The sequence below is a fragment of the Genypterus blacodes genome, unplaced genomic scaffold, assembly GCF_046128005.1.
Source record: "Genypterus blacodes isolate CSIRO-AG114 ecotype Tasmania unplaced genomic scaffold, CSIRO-AGI_Gbla_v1 ptg000032l_1, whole genome shotgun sequence".
Lineage (NCBI taxonomy): Eukaryota > Metazoa > Chordata > Actinopteri > Ophidiiformes > Ophidiidae > Genypterus > Genypterus blacodes.
In genome coordinates, this window is record NW_027466845.1 from 1,783,670 (window position 1) to 1,805,555 (window position 21,886).

At 45.4% G+C, this 21,886-nt stretch overlaps 1 protein-coding gene across 1 annotated transcript in view; it reads right to left on the minus strand.

The window, feature by feature from the left end:
- Positions 1 to 21,886, minus strand: part of cntn5 (contactin 5) — a 65,881-nt gene that overhangs the window by 2,530 nt on the left and 41,465 nt on the right. Inside the window, 11 exon segments of the mRNA XM_076146207.1 lie at positions 64 to 176; positions 690 to 876; positions 972 to 1,081; positions 1,199 to 1,433; positions 7,428 to 7,498; positions 8,232 to 8,381; positions 9,992 to 10,150; positions 13,969 to 14,089; positions 15,543 to 15,718; positions 16,182 to 16,309; positions 20,736 to 20,880. Of these exon segments, the coding sequence (XP_076002322.1) occupies positions 64 to 176; positions 690 to 876; positions 972 to 1,081; positions 1,199 to 1,433; positions 7,428 to 7,498; positions 8,232 to 8,381; positions 9,992 to 10,150; positions 13,969 to 14,089; positions 15,543 to 15,718; positions 16,182 to 16,309; positions 20,736 to 20,880 (1,595 nt within the window).

The following is a 21,886-nucleotide window of genomic DNA, read 5'->3' on the forward strand; positions in this document are numbered from 1 at the left end:
TATTTCATCACTTGGATTCCTTCTCATATGGATTAAATGGGACTTGCAGTCACAGACGCTCACCATGTATCCAATGACATCAGACTCATTGTCTTTGGCCTTGACTGGGTCCCAGCTTAGAGAGACGTTGTTGCCCTCTTGGATCCACATGAGGTTGCTGGGAGGCTGAGCTGGAGCTACAGAGACAGCAGATTAAAGGGATAATCCCCTGATTTTCATGACTTTTACATCTTAACTAGGTCACTGACATTATTTTGGAGGAAGTTGCTGCATTCTGGAGATATTTGGTTTTTCACTTATCAGGTCCTGAGGCCACTGAATGGACCCTGACGGAATCATGTGCTATTCTTAACAACATTCTCTCTGCTACCTTAGACTTTTACATCTAACTTAACTTAATACTTCATGTACAGCAGCTTTTAGAGGAGTTTCAACATATTTTGTACAGGGATCCACAAGGGTCCATTCAAAGGTCTACAGACCTGAAGAGTGACCGCCACATGGTCACTGAGTTTGCTCATGAATTACGTGAAAATCATGACATTTTGTAAAATTGCCAGTGAATTGCTGCTGAGTTTCCTCCAACTAGGTCACGTACTCCACCTTTATAAGGGGATTTAGAGCCAATTACACAGGTAGCCTCCATTCTATACATAGCATAACATGATTAGTGTCAGCGGCGTACTCACGGGCTTTCCTGGTCTTGGCTGTGACGGCGGCACTGGCAGGACCCTGCCCGATGCTGTTGAAGCCTTTGACTGTGATGCGATACAGACTGTTGCCCTCCAGTCCTGTCAAGACCATGGACGTCTCATTTTTCGCAGTCCTTTGTTTAGTCCCGGACTCTTCCTGATCCATGTCTTGCCAGTAGCTCACCTACCAACAGAAATGAAAGGCTGAGTAAACACCATTCTGATGATTCACACTCCGACTCAGCTCCTTCATGCGAGGACAAACGACGCCCCCCAAACCTCATATCCTCGAGGCCTTCCAGGGCCGGGGTTGGGTGGTTTCCAGCTGACCCTGATTTCAGACGAAGATATACTGTAAGCTTTCACATCTGTTGGTGGCTCCCTTGGCTCTGTGAAAGAGAACAGAAATGAAATGCAAAGAACACTCAGAGTGGTGACTGTCCTTAAACGCTGAAAGATATTCCCTGTGTACATTTGAAATTCATGCAGCGACTAAATTAACTCACCCCCTTCGGCAGAGTGGATGATGACAACTTTGCTGAAAGGCCCGTCTCCCTTGTTGTTGTACACCCCGACCTTCACTTCAAATGGGGTGAGAGGGGGGAAGGTCTCGTCTCTGTACTTGTACGTCGTGGAGTCGGCTGAAGTCACCATCTTCTCCTTCCAGCCTCGGGTTCCGTTGGCACGGAACGCCACGATGTAGCCGAAGCCTTCGCCGTTTTGGAACTCCTCAGATACAGGCTGAGAGAGCAGGTGGAAGGAGGAGAAGGATGTTCAGCATGTATGAGTAAGAGCTAGAAACATCAAAGTGCTAATGTGAACTACTATGACTGTTATCTATAGATTCATATTCTGCATAATGCGGTGAAAAGTTGAGGTTCACGCCAAATAAAATGCATCCAGATTTCAAACCTAGAGGTCCTGAACCGGCCTTAACCTAGTTGTTGCTGTTTTCACTCTGTATGCACAGCATTACTGCAATGAGACAGAGTAGAGGTGCCGTGCCAGAGGTGCTAAAACTAAATGAAAGATAAGATCAAGCAAATCTGTATTTCTCACCTTTAATCTTTCTCTGCATTATTTCCCAATTAATCACATTGATATTAAATGTGTTTCCTCTGAGAGCAGAAATATTGGAATGTATTAAATGATGTTCAAGTTGAATCTATTTTGGGAGTATTCCCTGTAAATGTCACCTGCTTTCTGGGAAAGATTGAGTGCATGTGTTAACTAGATTCATCAGCAGACACACTTGAATGTGACTCAGATGTGTGATGCACATTTCTCTCCCACATCTCTGAGCATGAATGTAGGATTTCTATTCCTATAAGCGTCAAAAGAATTCTGTGAAGCTTAGATTTTCCCTGTACTGTCACTTTCATCACCCTGTAACTGTCTGCCAGTGTCAATAAAGATACGGTCAATCACAGCTAATGGAAACAAATCCTATCTGGCTAAATTGTGCGATTCATCTTCCAATGCCTGACAGCAGGATATCTGTGGCCCAGGTTTGTTGCGCTGACTGCGATGCCTTGAATTGGTCAAAGTGTGGCTGTCTTCCACAGCTAATCACATCAACATTTAATCAAATCAAAACCAATTCATTAAGGGAGCAAGAATTTAATTAAAATATGAGCCGCAGGAATTAAATCTTTGGCTGAATCCAGTGAATGAGGAACACCTGTACACCGCCTTTCTGGCAACAGCTCGGCCCCTCGCGCAGTAATGTGTTGATTTGCATAGCCTTCAAAGTAACATTGTCCCCTGAAGGCATCACCCAAATTAGCCGCTTAGTCTACAGAGGACTGCGGAGTTGGACGGAGAAATGGAGTTCACGTTTCAGCCGACAACGACCCATCGCCGTGAATGTCTAATTAGGGGGATGATGAGTGAAAATAAATGAGCTTCTATCAAAGTTATTATCCGAGCTGGCGACGCTTTTTAAGAGACGGCGGCTGAATGCGGGCCTTTAAAGGCGGCGTGACCAAGTTGGCCAGTGACGTACGGTAACGCTGGCGCTTTTTGAAATTGAGATAAGACACGGGGGGGGTGCAGACTCGGCGTGAGAGGGAGGAGGGGGGCGATATCATTCGGAATTAATTCCCCTGGATGGGGTTGTGGGACCCTGCTGGGCAAAGCGGCGGCGACTGGGTGGGCATCACTAATGGTTCTCCCAATGGCTGCTGGAGAAAAGCGTAGCCTCTTTACCGCCGCCTCTAATGAGACGGCTGAATGAAGCGGCGGCGACTTCTTAGTCATTCATCCTGCTTAATAACCCTGCCCACCACGGCCATCCAGGCTCTGACAACGGCGTGCGAGATGATTGGAGAGGCTGAACTGCCATGCGCTCACATGCCCCGACTGCCAAGAAGGGCCAACATTGCTGCTCCGTCTCCTTTAATATTCATTTCCATTGATCACTGCCAAGAGTCCTGATTTATTTCCAAAAGTGGTTAGCGGGGACGAGAGGAAGTGGGCCGAGCGAAAATGACTGAAAATACGGGGGAAAAAAAGGGAGGACGGCGCCAGAAAGAAGCGTCTGAGCAGCGCCGTCCTACGCTTCTGCAAAGTGACAGATTTATTGATGGATGACCAATTTCAGCGCCCCGCTATAGGCAGAGGCGAGACTGATCAAGGAAAAAAAAACAAACAAGTGCTGGGATAAAGAAACAAGCAGGAGATTAGAAGATTCCCTTTTCAGAGTAAATCCACTAAAGAATACACACCTATCCATGAAGTGTTTCCTGTCTAAACTAATGAATTTGTAAGATTCTGCACATCCGCTGCTATTTGCTCCCATCGGGGGGTTCGGCAATTATTCATAATGAGCGCTTAGCTGTGATGTACTTGCTATTCTGCTGTCATTCTGCAGTTATAAATAGTAAACGATCTCCTGGTATTCAAACCAAAACACCGCCCCATCTGGAACGGACATCATCCCCCATAATGTCTCACTGAGGTGTGCGTCCCCCTCATGTGAAGGTTATCTTCCTGGTGACAGTCGGGCTCCCCTACTTAATAACTACAAGAGTAACTGTCAGTCGCTCCCGCATCTGTTCCGCGCTCCCCTGTTAATAGATCCCTCAACTGATCTCCAATGCAAATCCCGGCCTTCGCTCATAGTGATTCCGTGCGTGCCGCCGCCCTGAACGTGGCCGGCGGCCAACACGTCCACGCCGGGTTCACAGCTAATATCCTCTTTACTCGCTCGGAGATTTATTGCATTTTTTACAAGCTTTGCCAAGAGTGAGATTATAAATATATATTCATAAACATTCTGGGATTCGTTGGAAATCGCTCAGAGATTCAAGGTTAATCATTACTTTGCCTCTCTGCTGGGAGCAAATTTAAAATTCCCTCAGCTTCATCTCTTGTCTGGCTCTGATTCAGGCCCTGTGTGAGACTCCGCTCGCTTCCTTTCAGCTTCGTCAGCAAATTTGGCCATTTTGACCCAAGTCGTGCCCTCTAAACTCTAAAAAGCCCGGATGGGTGAGAAAATAAAAAAATAAATCATAGAGAGAAATGACAGCGTGTGTGAGAGTAAGCTGTGAAGTGAAGGTCTCTGCTGAGCGGCTGGTGATGACAGGAGAGGTTGTGCTCAGCAGGTAATGACTAACCAAACTATCAATCTGACAACATGGAGAGCGGCTGATCCTAACTCCTACACATGCACGTGTGCCGGGAATCCCTCCGTCTGCATGTTTCCCTGCCAATCTGTCGTAACTCCGAGCATTGCATCAAATGAACTGAGGTTCATCCCGGTTTGATGACCTCAACCGTCTGCTTGAGAACAGCTTCTGCCTTCATTTGCATATACAGTACGCCCTCTCTTTTATTCATAAGTGTGTTTGCGTTCTCTTCTCCGTCCAATACCATCCAATCCCTCCTATCATTCTCCATCACTCCATTCTTATTTGACAACACATCTGGCCCCTCCAACCTCTGGCCCGCTGGAGGACCATCTTATCTCAGGAGAGTGAAGCACTTTCAACTGCGACCTTTTCCTCGTGCGGTGGAATCCTCTAAGCTCGGATCTCTCTGCTCCGTCTCGCCTGTGATGAATTTCAGTTCATGGTTCCCCCAGCAACCGGCGGGCCCTTCCTTCAATCCCTTCTCCTAGGGTGTAAAGGTCAGCTTGGCCTAATGAAAGGCTCTCACCTAAGCCCCTCACACAGCTTACTGACCCTCTCCCCTGAGGCGGCTGGGAGGTTCTCCAGCCCTCACCTTTGTGTTATCACAGCCCTGAGGAGGAGACGCAGCTGAATCCTGCACGTCGGCACTCTGGTTACCTCGTCTAAACTTTCCACTTTTCCCGTGATGCTGACCACCTCATTTAACCAGTTAAATCATTTGAGCTGTCTGAGTGAAACGACTGGACGCCCAATCCTCTCTTTCAACTTTCTGCTGAAGAGTGAAGCGCCTAATCGACGGAGCAAAGACTGGCTCCTCAGCAGAGACCTAAGACCCAAATTATTAACTGACTGCGTGCTCCACTGACTTCCAGACCAGCCGGCATTTAAATAATCTTTCAGCAACACATTACCAACGACACAGGGATGCTGACTGAGGCCATCTTCAGATAATCAGGGCACACAGCAGAGCAATTTAATCAGAATAAAGATGAAACACAGGGCTGAAGCACAGCAGTGGGAAAAAAAAAAAAGTTCACAAAAGTTTAGAAATCCTGTAGAATGTGACATCTCTGAGTCTGATTGAACTTGAAAGAAGGTTTCACATCTGATTGGCTCACACACTGTTCATCTCAGGGACTGCTATTCTTCAGAATCTTCAAGGAGACTCACAATATCTAAGAATAACACTAATATTAATAACAATTTCTCTGCTGTGGTTTCCGTGTCAATCCAAGCAAACAAACAAACAAACAAACCTAGCTGCTGCTGCTGCCTCAAACACACCAAAGAAACAGAGACTAGAGAACATTTCCAAGATAAAGACATGTGCTTCACCAGGGGGCATATTTACTTTAACACACCACAAATCGCCAACAGGGACGTTCAGTTTTGTGCCGAGCGTTTTCCGTCAGTTCAGTCCATTTGGTAAACACAGAGGAGAGCTACCCCCACTTGTCTGTGCCTTAAAAACACTTGATAGTAGAAAATTTGATAGTAAATATGGCCCAAGGTGCTTAGATGTGAAAGTGTGAAAGCTTCACTGACTGAACTCGGATGACAGCTGTGCAGCGGCTCTCTCTTCTCTCAGCTCGTGCAGCGCTACACTCTTCAGCCATGTTTTAAATATTAGAACAAATCCCCCAATACGCCTGACTTCTACCGTTTTAAGAACATCTCCAGGCTCCGCTTGTCATTTCCTGACTCCAGCTCCTGAAACTTTCCTCTGCGTTTTAATGAGATCCAACTTTGATGGTTAGGGTAAGAGCCCGAGTTCCTCTGCTCACGCTGCTACAAAATGAGTTGGAAAACAACTTTCTTTGAGGCAAAAAGCACAGCAGCACTTCATTTCTCATCTCCACTGAAGGCGACTGACGGCAAACCAATGCGATCATCTGTAGGTTTTAAAGTCAGCGTCGTCCATCAACTCGGCTTTATCCCCTTTAATAATGTCGGACCTGCATTCCCGGGCAACAGAGTGACAGTCGGGAATGAATGACACATAGCAACAACCTCTGCACCGTTATTAGCTCACACTCCCAGTCACACTCCGGAGGGAACGATGGCCCGGCTGAAGTTTTTTGCATTTCAGAGACAAACCGTTTGGCCGAGCATTGAGATAAAATGATAATAACTCAGTCCTGAATTGTTTGTTGTTGTCACTGGTGGATTTCTCTCTGACTGACGGTGACTGAAGAAGGGATTAAAGGGCCTGTGACACTGATTTCTGCGCTCTTCTATTGCTACGGTCTGATCTGAAACCTTTGCGATGCTTTCATGTGCACAAAAGCCCAGAGAACAGCAGACCGGAGCTGGCACCACCTACGGAATGCAAATCAGGAGTTCTGGCACATTTGCTCATTAGCCTTGTACATTGTGAGTGTGCCTAAACAGGCGGCTCAACTGGTAAATTCAGGTACGTGCCTGTTTAAGAAGTAAAGGAGGAACGGGAATGCATTTCTATGGGCGTGAACCTCAAGTTATGGAACTATGAGAATGTTGAACGTATGCTCCCTATTCCGTCTGTCACTATAATCTTTTCAACCCCCAACACTTTGTTCTGTATTTGCTGCACCTCTCTTTGCATTATACATGTGAGCGATTTCACAATTTCACACGGGCATTCAAGAAAGAGCCTCAGCCATAAACAGGCTCTCTTGCATATCAACAAGTATCCGTAGCCTTATGAACTATTAATCAAGCATTTAATTGATTAAAAATTGAATGAATCTGCATTGTGAGAGAACAGAGGGAACGAACGAAGGCAAAGTTTCATATTAAACTTCAAACAGTTTCAAGACTAAAAAACTTCAGTAAACCCTGAATAATAATAAGCCGGCGCTTTGATTTCCTGTATAATTAATGTATGATGAAAGTGTCTTTTCAATATAAGATGAGTGGTATTGTAAATGATCAATGTGAATGTTAATGTGGAGACGTTCTTAAGGCCGTGCCCTTGGTATTTGTAGAAATCAGATATTTCTTTTTGAATTAACGGAAGATTAGATAGTAACTTCTATGAACTCCTCTGATAATTCAACAGAGCCTAGATCTTAAACTAAACTTATCAAGCAGCAGGGGTGAACAGGGTGTGTGGAGATCTTACCTCCCAGGAGATGACCAGCTCGTGGCTGCGGCCGTTCCCTCCGCTAACGTTAGTTGGCGCTACTGACGGCACTGCAGGAAACAGAGAAGCTCAGGCTGAACTCAAGAAACCCCAACGACTAGATGAGCACAAAGAACGCAGACCATTACCCAGGATTCAACATTCATGACTGTCACCCAAGGATGAATTATCTTAACTGTTATAATTTGTCTGTTAATTACACTGAGCAGATAGGACCGATTAGAATAAGACAAACGACCTTTAACCTTTGTAATTACTGCTTTCTGAAGACGAATAACAAGCGTTTAGTGAAGCGTGATGTCACAGTGAGATTTTATAAAGAATAAATAGAACCATTCTACTGTCTTTGCCTGAGCGTGTCAAAGACTTCCTGCTTTAGCTGCAATCAAGGCCGTCGCCAGCAATGAGGTCGCCGAGGTCCGACCTCAGTACATTGAAAACCTCAGTACAGGTGAAAAAAAATTAGCTTTATAATTGTAGGAACACTCAGGGTTGAATGGGTCTCCATTGAGTGTGTGACTAGCTGCTGTTAGTGTGTGTGTGTGTGTGTGTGATCTGTCAGAACTCAAGCAGCTGAATGAACTCTGTGTGTTCAAGTAAAAGGTAACTAAACATTACATCTCGTAACAACTGCTTATTTTGAAGAAACTTTCATAAGAACATTATCTACAGCATCAACAAAGGCAAAACACTGTTAAGTTTGATTATTCTTGGTCAATATGATCAACAACATGTCTACTATGTGTTCATACATGGACCCTGGATGATAGCTGGTGTCTTTACCTGCTTCTTTACTCCTCACTCCTCTGGAGGGGGCGCTGGGGTCTCCAGTCCCGATGGCATTGCTGGCCACCACTCTGAACTCATATTCCACCCAGGGGTTGAGCTCCACAGCCATGGCTGACTCCATGTCACCTGTGACCGGATCTGGATCTGCATCACACATAGAGGACAGCTGATATAAATGTCGACCCTACAGAGATATGCAGACTGATTAAACATGATCTGAGCTACAGTAGACCTGAACCTAATACCTTCCACTCTGTGAGGTCATTATGGACTTAACATTATCAGTTCCATCAAAATCTAGAAGGAATGATCTTAGTATGTATCACAGAGCTTTAGGATTGGACTGCATTAGGTTGTTAAGGTGGACTGAATGAAGGAGAGGCATCCATCTACCTTCTTCTCCTCAAATATTGAGTTCCTGACACAGGTAATGAGCTTCATGCAGCGCTGTACTATTTGTTTACTTTGATTTAACAGTAGGCAACAGGTTTTTGCCAACATCACAGATGGAGACAGCAGGGTGAGGAAATCCATACAGTTGGATCGGATGAATCAAAAACGTGATCAGAGAACACAAAGCTTTCTTTTCTTCATGAATCTTTTGTGTTTTCTGACCGGCAGTGGTTTGCTGTGATCACCGGTGGTGAATGAATCATTTATAAAGGCCTGTTAATGTTGTCAATCCGATGTTTAGGACTTTAAAAATAGAATTAAAAGCAGATAAACCGTCTAATCTAGTTTCCTCAGGGTTGCCGTAATCAACTTTTGTCAATATTGACCCTGCACCAACAAGCAAACATTGACTGAAAGCATATGCAAATGATCCCGAAGCCTCTCTATGCTAACGAGGGGCCACACGTTGAATGAAAGAGTGCGGCTTAGGTTCTTATCGTCCGAGCACGACGAGACCACTCTGTCAAACAAGCAGCTCTTCAAACACACGCTGATAACTGTGTTTGTAAGGAGCGCCAGTTAAAAGGCCCATTCCCTTCATGCTAATCTGGACTAGTTCAACACCGACTATACATCACCGACGCCTAATTGAGGTATATCAAATTAAATGTTGGTGAACGGACCTGATATGAGAGGAACGCATACAAAGTGTGATTGATACATCTATCAGCAGGAAGCATTATCACACATTCAAGCCTGCAGTGACCGTAATGTAATGTAATGTAATGTAATGCAGTGTCATATTAAGACGGACTACACACAGTGCAAACTCCTTATTCTTTAACGCCAAGTGATAATAATTGATGCTTTTCCTAAGGTAGAGGAAGAATAGCAGTCAGAAAGGCTAAACCGCATTAGAAATTGAATGGACCTACAGTAGATTTAGTTTTATTATTCAAGCCAAAGAGGTGTTCCACTCATGACTAACTTGAGAAAGAGGAAGATTCACACCGCTGGCACTTGATATAAGTACAAATGACTTCTTATGACTTGTGCTGTGTTACAGCTGAAGTCAAAAATGCCGGCTTAAAAGAGAACAGGATTCTGACTTCTCAGGCATCTGAAGACGTAGAATGAGTTTGTCCCTGAGCAAAGCCAACCAATAACCAGGTCCATTATTTTCCAGATAAGCTTTTAATACTGTGATTGAGCTATTATATAACAGCACACATGAAGAAATATGAGTAACCCTGCACTAGTTAGGCTGGTTCAGCACCTCAGTGGGCAGTATGGAGGCTTTATATGTGGCCTCACATTAACCTCACACTTCTGGAGGCGGTATTTTGCTCCTTATTGATTACCTGTTTTGACAGTTTGCCAGCCTAATGAAAATGGGCTGCGGGCCTGTAAGTTATATGTGTTGATAGGGCTGTGGTTATCCAGCCCACGACTCCATGACAGAGTGGCTGTGGTATCTGTGATCTCCTCCACGATCACCACTCCAGGGGGTCCGGGCGGACCTGGAGAGAGGAGAGGCAGGGGACACAGTGGCTAAATGACAGGCTCTGAAATGCCTAAGAGGAAGAAAGCAGCAAACACAGTCGACTCTGCGGTTAAAACCAATGTCATGTCTTCATCAAGCGCCGTTGCTATGAGCTACACAGATGATTGCAAGCGTGCGAGCATTACGGACGGTGTGTAATTATGTGCATACGGCAAAAACATCAATTCCCTGTTGTAATCTCAGGACAAACAAACAAGAGACAAGAACATGATTTACAGAACTAAGCCAGGATCGGGGCCGACACGGATCTGTTGCCGTGGATATCGTGCTGATTAAGGGATATGGAAGCTTTCTTTTTGGATTCTTGCGGCACTTTGCCAGCTCTGCTGAGCGTAACACCGATAGACCTTCCTCTGGTTTAATACGGCTGAACATATGTTTACCTCAGTCTTCAGAAGTAAATGTAATCTGCAAGTGCAGCAAACATTTGAGGACTCGAGAGAGAACAGCTGTATGTGAAAAGCTGGCAGCTGGCAAGCTCGATGAAAACCAATGCAGTGTGTCCGCAAGAAGTGTCCATTAGAAGGCTGCACTGAAAGGTGTTTTTGCATTTGACTACATCATTTAAATGAATACATGAATCAGATTTTTAGATTGATGCTTTAGATGCTTTCTCTTTGGTGCCCTTGGATTGCTGTAGATCGTTTTGGGTTTAGACCTAAAACAATCTTTTCAGAGATGGAGGTAAACAACACGCAGCAATGAGAAACAGGTAATATAAGCTATTGCTTTCTGCAGCATTTCAAGATTCCCACAATGTGTTTTATGGCAGATAATCACTACTATGTGTTTCATATTTTACAACAGCAGGATTAGACGATATCCAACACATATCCAATTACTTACATACACGGCTGTGGTCTAAAATGGACCTGAGAATATCCATTTTCATGATTTCTTCTTACTGTTTACTTGTTGACAACCCATATCTGGCAGGGTGTATGTGATGTACAGCGTGTATGCGGCCACACAGCAGGGAATAACTCTTCTTCTACTCCTGTCTTTGTCTCTAACGCTCAGCAAAAGTCATTACATCCATCAAAAATATAAACAATAGAGGCAAATCAATAACAGCCTGAAATCACTCAGCACAACTGAGCTCAGACTTTATAAGATTCAGGAGGTTTATTTACGATATTTAAGCCTCTACATGGAATTATTGGACATCAATACCATAAACATATTGTGTGTGGACTGCTGATATTCATTCAAACGACGTCTAGAAACTATTCAACCTCCAGTAGAATAGAATCCCTGTTGTAGGCGATGAAGAAACAAACTTTTCTACTTTTTCGCTCAGCTCTGTTATCTCATCTCAACAGTTTCTTACTGCTGTGATTAGTGTGTGTGTGTGTGTGTGTGTATGTGTGTGTGTGTGTGTGCATATGTACATCAATACAACAAGTACCGTTCCTGCAATCGCCTCCAAACTTGCCAGAAACACAAGTTCAGAGGTCCAGAATTAGCATCAGGTGTTTTTCCTTTAAATGTGTGATGTCACAATTATAGCAGGGACAGTTTGACTTCATTAATGATAACAGAGGTAAGTGATATCTGTACATTAGGATTCCAGAGTGCTACACTTGGAAGAAGTGAGGCAGCCGTGTAAGTTGTCCAGGGAGGGAGATTCTATTTGAAGTTGCTACTGGCTCATATCAGGAGCCCACAGAGTGATGAGGACCTGAAGGTGTGTGAGTGCAATAAGTCTAACACTTTCATAGCGGCAGCTCAGGCCATGGGCTTGCTTAAGGCCGGAGAGAGAGAGAGAGAGAGAGTGGACCGCTGCTGTGCAGGAGATCGCAGGCTATGCATCCTCAAGAATAATCAGATAAACCTTTACCATCATCCTCCATCATGCTGAACTCACCTGGATGCTAGGGAAAGACCTTTACTTTTAAGGTAATAGCAGCTGAGATCAGGGCAGAGCGTGGCATCGGCTGCTCAGGGCCTTCAGGGTGGTGGGACAGGTCATCCAAGCTTTCAGATCCTGATTCCAATCTTATAAAACTATGTCTGTGCCATCAAAGCTGAGTCCTCACAGGCTACGCTCATCAAAGAGAGCACATTCATCATCTGGGATGAGATCTTCAGCGTCCACCAGTTTAATGTCGAGTGTGTGGAAGGAATTCTGAAAGACCTTGCTTGGCTGAGACCTTGCAGACACTCCCTGTGTTAAGAGAGCAGGCAGGGCTGGAGTAGCTGCCCCTCTATCTTATCATGCAATAACACACACTGGAGGTGAAATTGTGGACTGACGGGGCTGAAGAGTTCTCAAGCCATCCCTTTGATTAGGGGGAAGGTAAAATTAAACACGAGGAGAGCGCTCAGGTCCAGATTCGGCTAAATTGCCCCGGTGATGTCTGAGACCTTCCCTGACCTCTAGAATGGAGGCAAAGCCACCGTGTACACTCCTCTGAACAAGGATATTAGAGACATCAACAACATGTGCTGGGCTGTGTTTCCCAGAGAAGATAAAGTCTACTTTTCAGCTGACTCAGTTCTGGAGACAATCACAAGGATGCACGGCCTGTCGACTTCCTTAACTCACTGGCACCCTCTGGAATACCTGACCATAAAAGGAAAATAACACTAGGAGCTCCAGTCATGGTGCTTCGGAAGCTGCGAGCAGGTCCTGATCAAACTGTCAACAACGGCACCGGGATGATCTTCCCTTTCAACCTTTGTCAGGCGGCGGTTCCCTGTCAGGTTGGCTTTTGCATGGACCATTAACAAAGGTCAGGGGTCAAGAGAATGAGCGAGCTGGCATTTACCTTGCTCAGCCTGTGTTGGTTCCCCGTCAGCTCGACACAGCCTTCTCCGGGGGAAAGAGAGGCAGCAGCGTGAACGCTTTCATTGAAGGTGATGAGGAGGGCATAACAAACACTGTTTATAAGGAGCTGCTATACATCTATATGTGTGCCATAAGAGGAGAGAGGCGTTCAGGCACTTTGCTCTGGTTTCTAGAATCGGACATTGGTACAATTATAGCGTCACTTTATACAATCAGATCCTTCAAATCTCCCCAGATGGGTCTAATAAAGGTTTATCTTATCTTATCTTATCTTATCTTACCTCTGCTACTATTCCCATTATCCACAAAGTGAACATCGATATCTGTGTGTGTGCGGCCTCAGAGTTTCTTGTCATAACAGTGCCAAGGCCATGTGGTGGAGGCGGGTCCCCCATTAAATACCGAACGCCAGCCCTTGTATCAGCAAAACTGGGCCGTCAAAACGAGACCAGGAGCCACATGGCTAATAATCGTTAGGTTACACTCTCAGCTGCTTGATAGCTCCAAATGAAACGTGTTCATGCAGGCCGGCCGTCTGCCAGGCCGCGCTCGCAATGACCATAAAAACCCTGTCAAGATGGCCAAGAGCAGCCAATAACACTGCCACCGTCATCTGCTGATTGTTTCCACCAGAGGCACATTTCTAAACTCTGATCAACTCAAATTCCATGAGCCGTTGCTTTGGTAACAAACTGGAGGAGAGGGGGGTCATTTTATAGATTTGAAATAATTAAAAGGGAAATTGGAAAATAAGAAAGTCTTTCCCGATGGACAGCACGCATCCGTTGGTACTTTGAATGAAATGAATGGGTATAGGAACATGATTGATGAATGTATTTAAGTCCAAACTGAGCAAACCTTCCTTGGCTACATATGAGAACAACATCACATCTGTTTCCAGGCAGTGTTTCTGCTGTGGAGCGGTGAGCCAGTGTCTCTATTAAGAGTGTATAAGACGTCACACTGACAGATAACAATCTCACCTCGAACAAGAAGTTCAGCCTCTGCAAATACAGTGTCAGCGCTGGTCTGAGCCCGGCATCCGTACTTGCCAGCGTGTTTCAACAAAATGCTCCGAATCATTAGATCCACCGTTGAAGACTGCTGTAGTTAGAGAGGAAAAGAAAGGAAGGAAGAAAAGTTAGGTGTTACCTCTGCCTGAATTAGCCCAAGTGTTATATCTTTACATCATGTGGCGGCTCATGTGGCTGCAGAGGTTCCTATTTAATTCAGGTGGCTGCTTGCTGCTTGGTTTTTCAGCGACGTGTGTTTTCTCTCTGCCGAAATGAGAAATGCCCGAGGCAGGACGAGGAATAATTCAAGGTCTACAGGCAGCTGTTTAGCACGAAACCTGATTAAAATTACAAACCATGCATCAGCCAGGAATCTGCCGCGCCTGTGAAGGATTGTCACCGCGCACATATTTCTCTCTAAAGCATGGGTGCTGGCAGGGACGGCGTCAGGACAGATGTGTTTTTAATATCCACTGTTGCTAAAAGAATAATGGCAGCAACAGGCCTTCACTGGGATTGTCTGCTTTTACGGAGAGAGTAATGCGAGGCGCGGCATTAGAGAAATACAGACTGATTAAGAGCAAATAAAATGCAAAACAAGTCATTTATGAATTATGCCTGCATAGTTGAGATTCGGCCAAAACAGGAAGTCGCGGAGGGGAAACACTACAAAGTGAACAAATGGATTTTGTGGCGCAGAACTGAAACCTTCCCTCGGTTCATGACAGGCGAAGACGCATGAAGAGACACGGCTTAGCTCCTGACTCACTTGCTGACTCACATCCATAACGCAATTGATTTAATTTAAAGCTGCATTAAGTGATTTCCGGGCACTAGGGACATAAAGATTGATGGAGCGAGGCTGTGGAAGAAACCGTGGGGTCCGGACCGGGGCAGGAGAACCACAATCTGCTGCAAGAAACTACCATCTGCATTTACAGGTGAGACTCAGAGTGAATTGTCAAAGGATTCATCGCCATGGTGACCCCTTCACATGACACAAAGTAACCATAGCACAGATTCCGACATGTAATAACATCCATTTAGAGAAAATTTTCACTTTTATGGAGCAATTCAAAGTTCTGCATGTTTTTTTTCCCCATTCACTCCAAAGCGACCACTGACCGCTTTCCTTACAGAAGCAGCATGAGCCAGCCTCCACAAGTACTCCCGTCTTCCCACCGACATATAATTTCAGAGGTACAATCAGACACTATTAGAGCGTCCAAAGACGCCGTGTGCAGCATAATCTGCAGAAGGCTTTCCGGTGCCGTTTTGCAGAGATGTGAGCATTGTTCCCCCGTAGCCCTGCTGCTTCAAAAGGGACGAATCACAGCAGAGCCCTGATATGCCTGACTAATCTATCTGACTCAGATAAAACACCACTGTGCACTGCAGATGCTTATTACACCCTGGCTGTCTGACCTTTAGCTGGACAGATTCAAACGTCTCGGGCAACCATGATTAATATCCAAAATCAGAAAACAAAAAGGAGATGTGGAGAAAAGGTTTATATATAGATGCACTCTTACTCTTGCTCTTACGGTTTGGATATATTCAAAGTGGCCGCCATCTTGTTGGAAGTTGATGGGTCTCTGGTTGAAGAGCCACTGGAAGGCCACGTCCAGCGAGGCGTCGTGTGCGGCCCTGCAGCTCAGCACCACGCTCTCCCCCACCGTCACCTCCACTCTGCCGGGGCTCAGGTCCACACGCATGGCCTCTGGAAACACAAAGCTGCTGCACTGTCACCGCAGGCTAACCCCGGCCTCGCGTCAGGTACACGCATTTGACCGTGACGTCATCGCCACGGGAGACGAGCCTGTGAAAGCACTCACCTCCTGTCAGGTGAGTAGGCCGGATCTGGACTGTGTGTGTGTGTGTGTGTGTGTGTGTGTGTGTGTGTGTGTGTGTGTGTGTGTGTGTGTGTGTGTGTGTGTGTGTATTGCAACAGTGAGACAGGCCTTTGCAGGTGTTAAAGTGTGTGTGTGTGCCCTTGTAGTATGATTCTTGAATGTTGAAAGTCCTTAGTTCACGGTTGAGCAAACACAATAAATTTCCAGGCTCTCAAGCAAAGGTGGGGGATGGGGGGGAGGGGAGAGTGGAAATGACATTGGGGACTATTTACTGGTGGCCTGCTTGTGCTAATTTGGCAGAAAAAGAAAGCCCCCCAGGGCATCACTTACCTTTTACCCACAGCATTGCAGTCATCTCGGCCGAGCCCAAGTGATTCTCCGCCCGGCACACGTAGTTCCCCTCATCTGCTCGGCTGGAGTTAACAATCCTCAGAGTGTTGTTCCGTAGCAGCATAATCCTGTGAGAAAGGACACGGGAATCAATACTGCCATGTAAAACTAATTCACGTAAGAACAGTTGTGAGTTACACGTCGGGGCGTTAGGATGGGCTGTGTGTTTGTGTGTGTGTGTGTGTGTGCTCAGACCGGTGGAAATATTCACAGGGAAAAGTGAGAAGAAAAAGTTCTAGAAAACAAGTCAGACTTGGCAAACAAGCATCAACCAGCGATTCCACAGGGGAATATAAAATGATGTGAAGTTTGGTTTCTGTCTAAGCTGCTTCTTTTCACAGGAGACCAACCTCAGGGGACTCCGGACCGCCAAGGCGAGCCAGGGAGCGCCGTTTGTTATTTGTTGTGTAACCTTCAACGAGGGAACGCCAACATAAATCCTTTATCCGCTTTAAAATCAATTGACAATTTGAGAGCCTTAATGAAACTGATTTACAGATACAGTACCATTATGTGGGCCTTATCTCCAATACGATTAAAACACAGATGCTTTTTCGTAATTGATACGGATTAAGCCAGTGGAGGACAAATGCTCAAAAAAAGGGAGAAAGTATTGATGTCAGGAACAAAGTGAGTCTTGGTTACAGGGGTTCCATTCTATCCTCGACAGCACCGCGGGCGGCCATTTAATAGTTTATTCAAGAGGAAATGTGCTGCTTTTTCTTATTCTCTACCTGAAGCTACCTGTTTTAACCAAGCGTGCCCAACAGCGAATCAACATGGGGCGGCAGAAGTGGATCAATGTGTGTGTTTTTAAATAAAACTGGACCAAACCAATGACAGCGGTTATGAGGGAAACATTTTGTGGAAGAAAATGAACAATTGCTATTCTTTGCTCCTCTTTCCTTGAAGGTCCCATTAGAAGAATCAATAGAAAACAATCCTTGAATATTCACGCATTCAATGAATTCAAGGCAAAGATGAGGAGATCCACGAGCGGCCAGAACACGAGCGCTGTATTCAGCTGAAGGACACTCGCCTTATTATAAAAAGCATCCCCACTTGTCAATAGCAGCTATAGAATGAAGCGCTTGACATCAGGCAACAAACAGGATTTCAGTGTGTTTGGTAACACCGGGAGCAGGTGTGTGAGCAGATGGCGACAGAGCGCGGATCGACTGAAGATACAGCAACATGAATCAGGTTCAATCACTCCTCTTCTCTCAGTGTACAAAGTCAACTCCTTTCGTTTGACATATCAATGTTTGAACTCACATTTTACAGATTTAAAGTTATTTTCTTTTATCAGGAAATTGATTCTTTTCCCTAATTAATCTGAATAATGGGAGTGTGAGGTCTTTCCTTGGCATTTCTATTTACAATGCTAAGGTCTTTCATCACAGGCAAGGTGAGTGAAATTGGCAAAGAGAGACTTGCGAGGGGCAGAGGCGTGACAAAATCTTGTCACACGTAAGACAATTCAGAGGCAATCTGCAGCCAGGAGACATTTTTCAAATTAGGGAGGAAATCCACCATCCTGCAAGGACGCAGAGAGGCAGAGAGGACAAGGAGGGAGGGCGACCGCCGGCTGCCGGAACATGCAAATCTACTCAACCTCAGCAAATGCAAAAGAAATGTAAGATCGCTGCAACCTCTGACATTCACAATCATTGTTTCAGCCGAAGCAAAGCGTCAGAGGTGAAATCAATCTGCCCCCAATCAAGGCAATCGCCTATTATTCATACGGAAAATTTCCCCAAGTTTTCACATCAGTTGCCAAATTATGCGCTTGTGTTCCCATGCTTTAAAAAAACAAACAGAAAAGCCTTAACGTTCTCAGTCTGCCACATGCTTTTCCAACTAATGGGATTAATACTTTCTATTTAAGAGACAAAAGCCCTGAACATTAGTGGAAATCCATGTTAATTACAAACCTTCATTAAGTCAGCACAGCTGTCAATGGCAGATAAACGCGGAGCCGTTTCGATTCAGTCGCTGTTCTTCCGAGAATTGAACGTTTCTCCATCCATAACGCCGTTCCTTTGCTATAGGTCGTGTCAGAAAATCCTTGCAGGAGTCACCCTGGCACAGACCTGAACACGCAGGGCTCGCCACACACACAGACACGGACACACACACACACACACACAGGCTGCCTTACACGTGCTGCTGCTAAGCCTCTGAGACGACCCAGGACCAAGCCAGTGTTTGATAGTGAATGATAAACTTCTCTGAGGGGAAAGAGATGAACTAACTGCTCTGTCAATGTGTTTCGCCGGCATTTTTCAGCTTGAGCCAAAGTCAGAAGAAAACAAGATCTTGTGGTTGAAGCAGGTATGAATCTTCTCATGCCGTCTGCCAACAACAGTGAAAAATAGAATTTGCGCGAGTTTGACAAATATCTCCAATGCCTTATCGAATCCGGACAAACCACAGCCATTAATCACCATTTTAGAGCAACACACACACACACACATATACACACACACACACACACACACACACACACACACACACACGTCCCCATCCATCAGTTCTTCTCTAAGCCGGCTCATTTGAAGAAAGCAGGCGCCCACAATCCCCATTGAGGAGTCGTTCAGTGTTAATGGAAAATCAGATATGTGGCAGATTTGCTTTGACCTCTATATTACCAGGATAAACTAATTCCCCAGTACTCCATCCACCTGTTAGTGGCTTTAAAACTTGCCTGACTTTCCTGGGGAATCTGATTATGCAGCGGTCGCCCTTGCTGTTTCTGCTATTTGAACACACTGCTGGATCCCGGCTGATAAACAAAAAGGTCCTGTTCTCTGCCTCCAAACTTGGGGATGCTCGGCGGTGACTGATAATTTCAATGCTGTCGCTCAGGTTGATTGATGCGCCGTCGGGCCCCGGCTCAGCCCCCCCTCTAGGTGCGGCGCAGAGATGCTTCTCATAAAAGATGATGCGCCAAACTGCGTGTGAATTCCAAATGCAATTGTGCGCTCTAAATTGTCAGTGTCCCTGAGAAGGAGGCTGGAGAGCGGGGATGAGTCTCCAGAGCTTTGTCACTACCTAAGGTGTTTTATTTTAGGAGTGACACTTTATTCCAGTTACAGTAATGAAACTGTGATGTGTTACAACAAGATGTGTGTGTGTGTCTGTGTGCAATCCCTCCAGGGCCTGAGCTGGAATGGTAACACTTGAATTTGCAGGGGGAGAAACTGCAGAGGAGAATGATATAAACATACTGAGGGAGACAAACTCGGTGACTTCATACATATTTAACAGGGCAATTAACTTCCCCTTGTAATATTCCATTCTGTAATCTCAGGAAAAAGGAAATCTTACACCAGGACTACAGTGAAGGCGGTGGCACACAAAGACGGCTCCCTGGCTCACACACACCTAAAATACAGCAAAAATGAATCCTTTAAATATTTACAAGTTTGATTTATAATGCAATATTTACGATTATGTTTATGGCAGCTGTGGTTTGGCCTTAATAGTGGATGGCTGTCAGAATGTTTTATTCATCAATGAATCAGATTTTTAAATGATGTCAAAATGTTTTGGGGATCCTTTTGGAATGGTTTACCATGGTAACAGCGGCGTGTAAAGTGCGGAGTTGTACAGGCAGGTGTTTGGCACAGCTGGCCAATCGGGGAACAGCAAAGATCAGGAGGCGGGCCTTAAAGAGACTACTTATAAGTGTAGTTGAGGCGAGGGAGTGTAAGGTTAAGAAGACAGAAGCTGTGGTGTTAAAGCTGAGCGGGGAGTTTATTCTCTCTGCTTGTTTTTCCATTCTGCTCCCAGGTTACTTTCATTCTCATTCAGTTGACATCTCAGTTACCATTCATCCGTCTCTGATTCACAACCTGTTCAATCCAAAATAGACTCGCTGCTGCAGTCATTCATTCTTGGCTCCTCTCTAATCGCATCGGGAACAGCAGCCGACACACACACACACACACACACCGCTCGCATTCACAAACGCTGGAAACTGTGCAGACATGAACTCTCCCGGTAATCACGATAATGAGTTGAGTCGGTGAACTGCGGCGAAGCTCCCGTTTAGGCCGTCACCTACGATGCCGACGCGCCCGAGAATTTCCTTACAATTGTGCAAATCAATACACACACAGCGGCCACTTGATGCTGCAAAGCCGACGTTTGTGAAGCTGATAATCTTCAGTGTTTGCTGACATTGTGTGCAAGAGGTGATGAGTCAAGTGAAGAGTAACTGCTGTGGTGCTGTTACATAAGACTGCACACTCTGCCTCCTTAGTGGACATGATTAACATCCATTTACTGTCTAATGTCAGATAGAAGCAGAGTTTGACCCTGAATTGGAACAATGAATTTCTGTGGTTTACTCTTTGACTGTATTACAATTCTGATGCTAGTCCTTTTGTACAGTTCTGTCTGTGCTGTTTAGAAACGCACTATAAATAAGGTTGTTCTATACTTAAGTGCAGCCACTTTCAGAGCTCATTGTGAGGAGCATTGCCTCACCTTTTACTGGGCTGTATCCTCCTGTCCTCTCTCCTCCAGGTGATCCGAGGTTTGGGCGACGCTCTGGGTTTGCACTCCAGCCACACGTCTTTCCCGAGCGTGGCGATGATCCGTACGGGATTGGGAATGAAGACGGGTGCCGACGCTGTGCAGGACAAAAAAAAACAAAACAATCATAAATCAGCCTCACGTTTGTGGTTTGGACTTCCTCTACTTTGATTGTAAAGCTCTCCTGATCAAGTTTCTTTGCTGTGAATCATGTGTCACCTAAAATATAACTCTTTCTTAGATGTAATACTCTTTCCACCGCCTCAGCTGTGGTATTTGGAAGTAATTATTGCAAAAATGCTAGAGGGTTCAAACTGACACATCATGAGTCAACACGCTGCTTGTTCGAAAAAGTATTAATTTGCTTCAAAGTAATAACTAAATTCCACACAGAGTTGTACAAAGCAATTTCATCCAGATACTCCAGATAGTTTTCTCCTCCGTGTGCTAATTCAGTATCCAGTACAATCGCATTAATATGGAGTGCATTGTGCAGCCATATAAATAATACAAACGTTTCATTTTCACAAGTTAATATGGATTGGCCAAGAGGGAGAATGAAGCAGAAGCAGCCAAGATAAGTTTCCGGGGAATTAAGTGTGTCAGCGGGTACACAGCTGTGTTGTGTGTCAAGGACATCTATAGGCTGCGAGGCTTTGTCACCTCTCATTATTTAAATACAGAGTGACGCTTCATAGGTGACATTATATACAATGACAATTCAATCCCATCTGTGGCCACCGGCTGACCCCTTTGCCTGGAACACTCTTTGTCTTTGAGCCTCGGTGGCTGCCTGAGTGGCAGAGGTCCCTCTAGACACAAAATCAGCAGAAAACAGAGCAGTTGCTTTGGCGGTGGGTGTTTGTTTTAATCAAAATAAAAGCAGGCCTGCAGCTGGTGGCCGCAGCAGCAGCTCCCTTATTGCTTCACCCGTCACCCTCCCAGAAGAGAACTGGATCTGGGACACGATCACAGGCGCGAGGGCAGCCGCTGCCCCCGTGTAGCCCCCAGCCACGGCTCTTCTGGAGGCTGTTATTAGCCATGTAATCTGTCCTGATAGTGTTTGCTGGTGGTGATCTCCCAAGAACATAGGTCACTGAAGA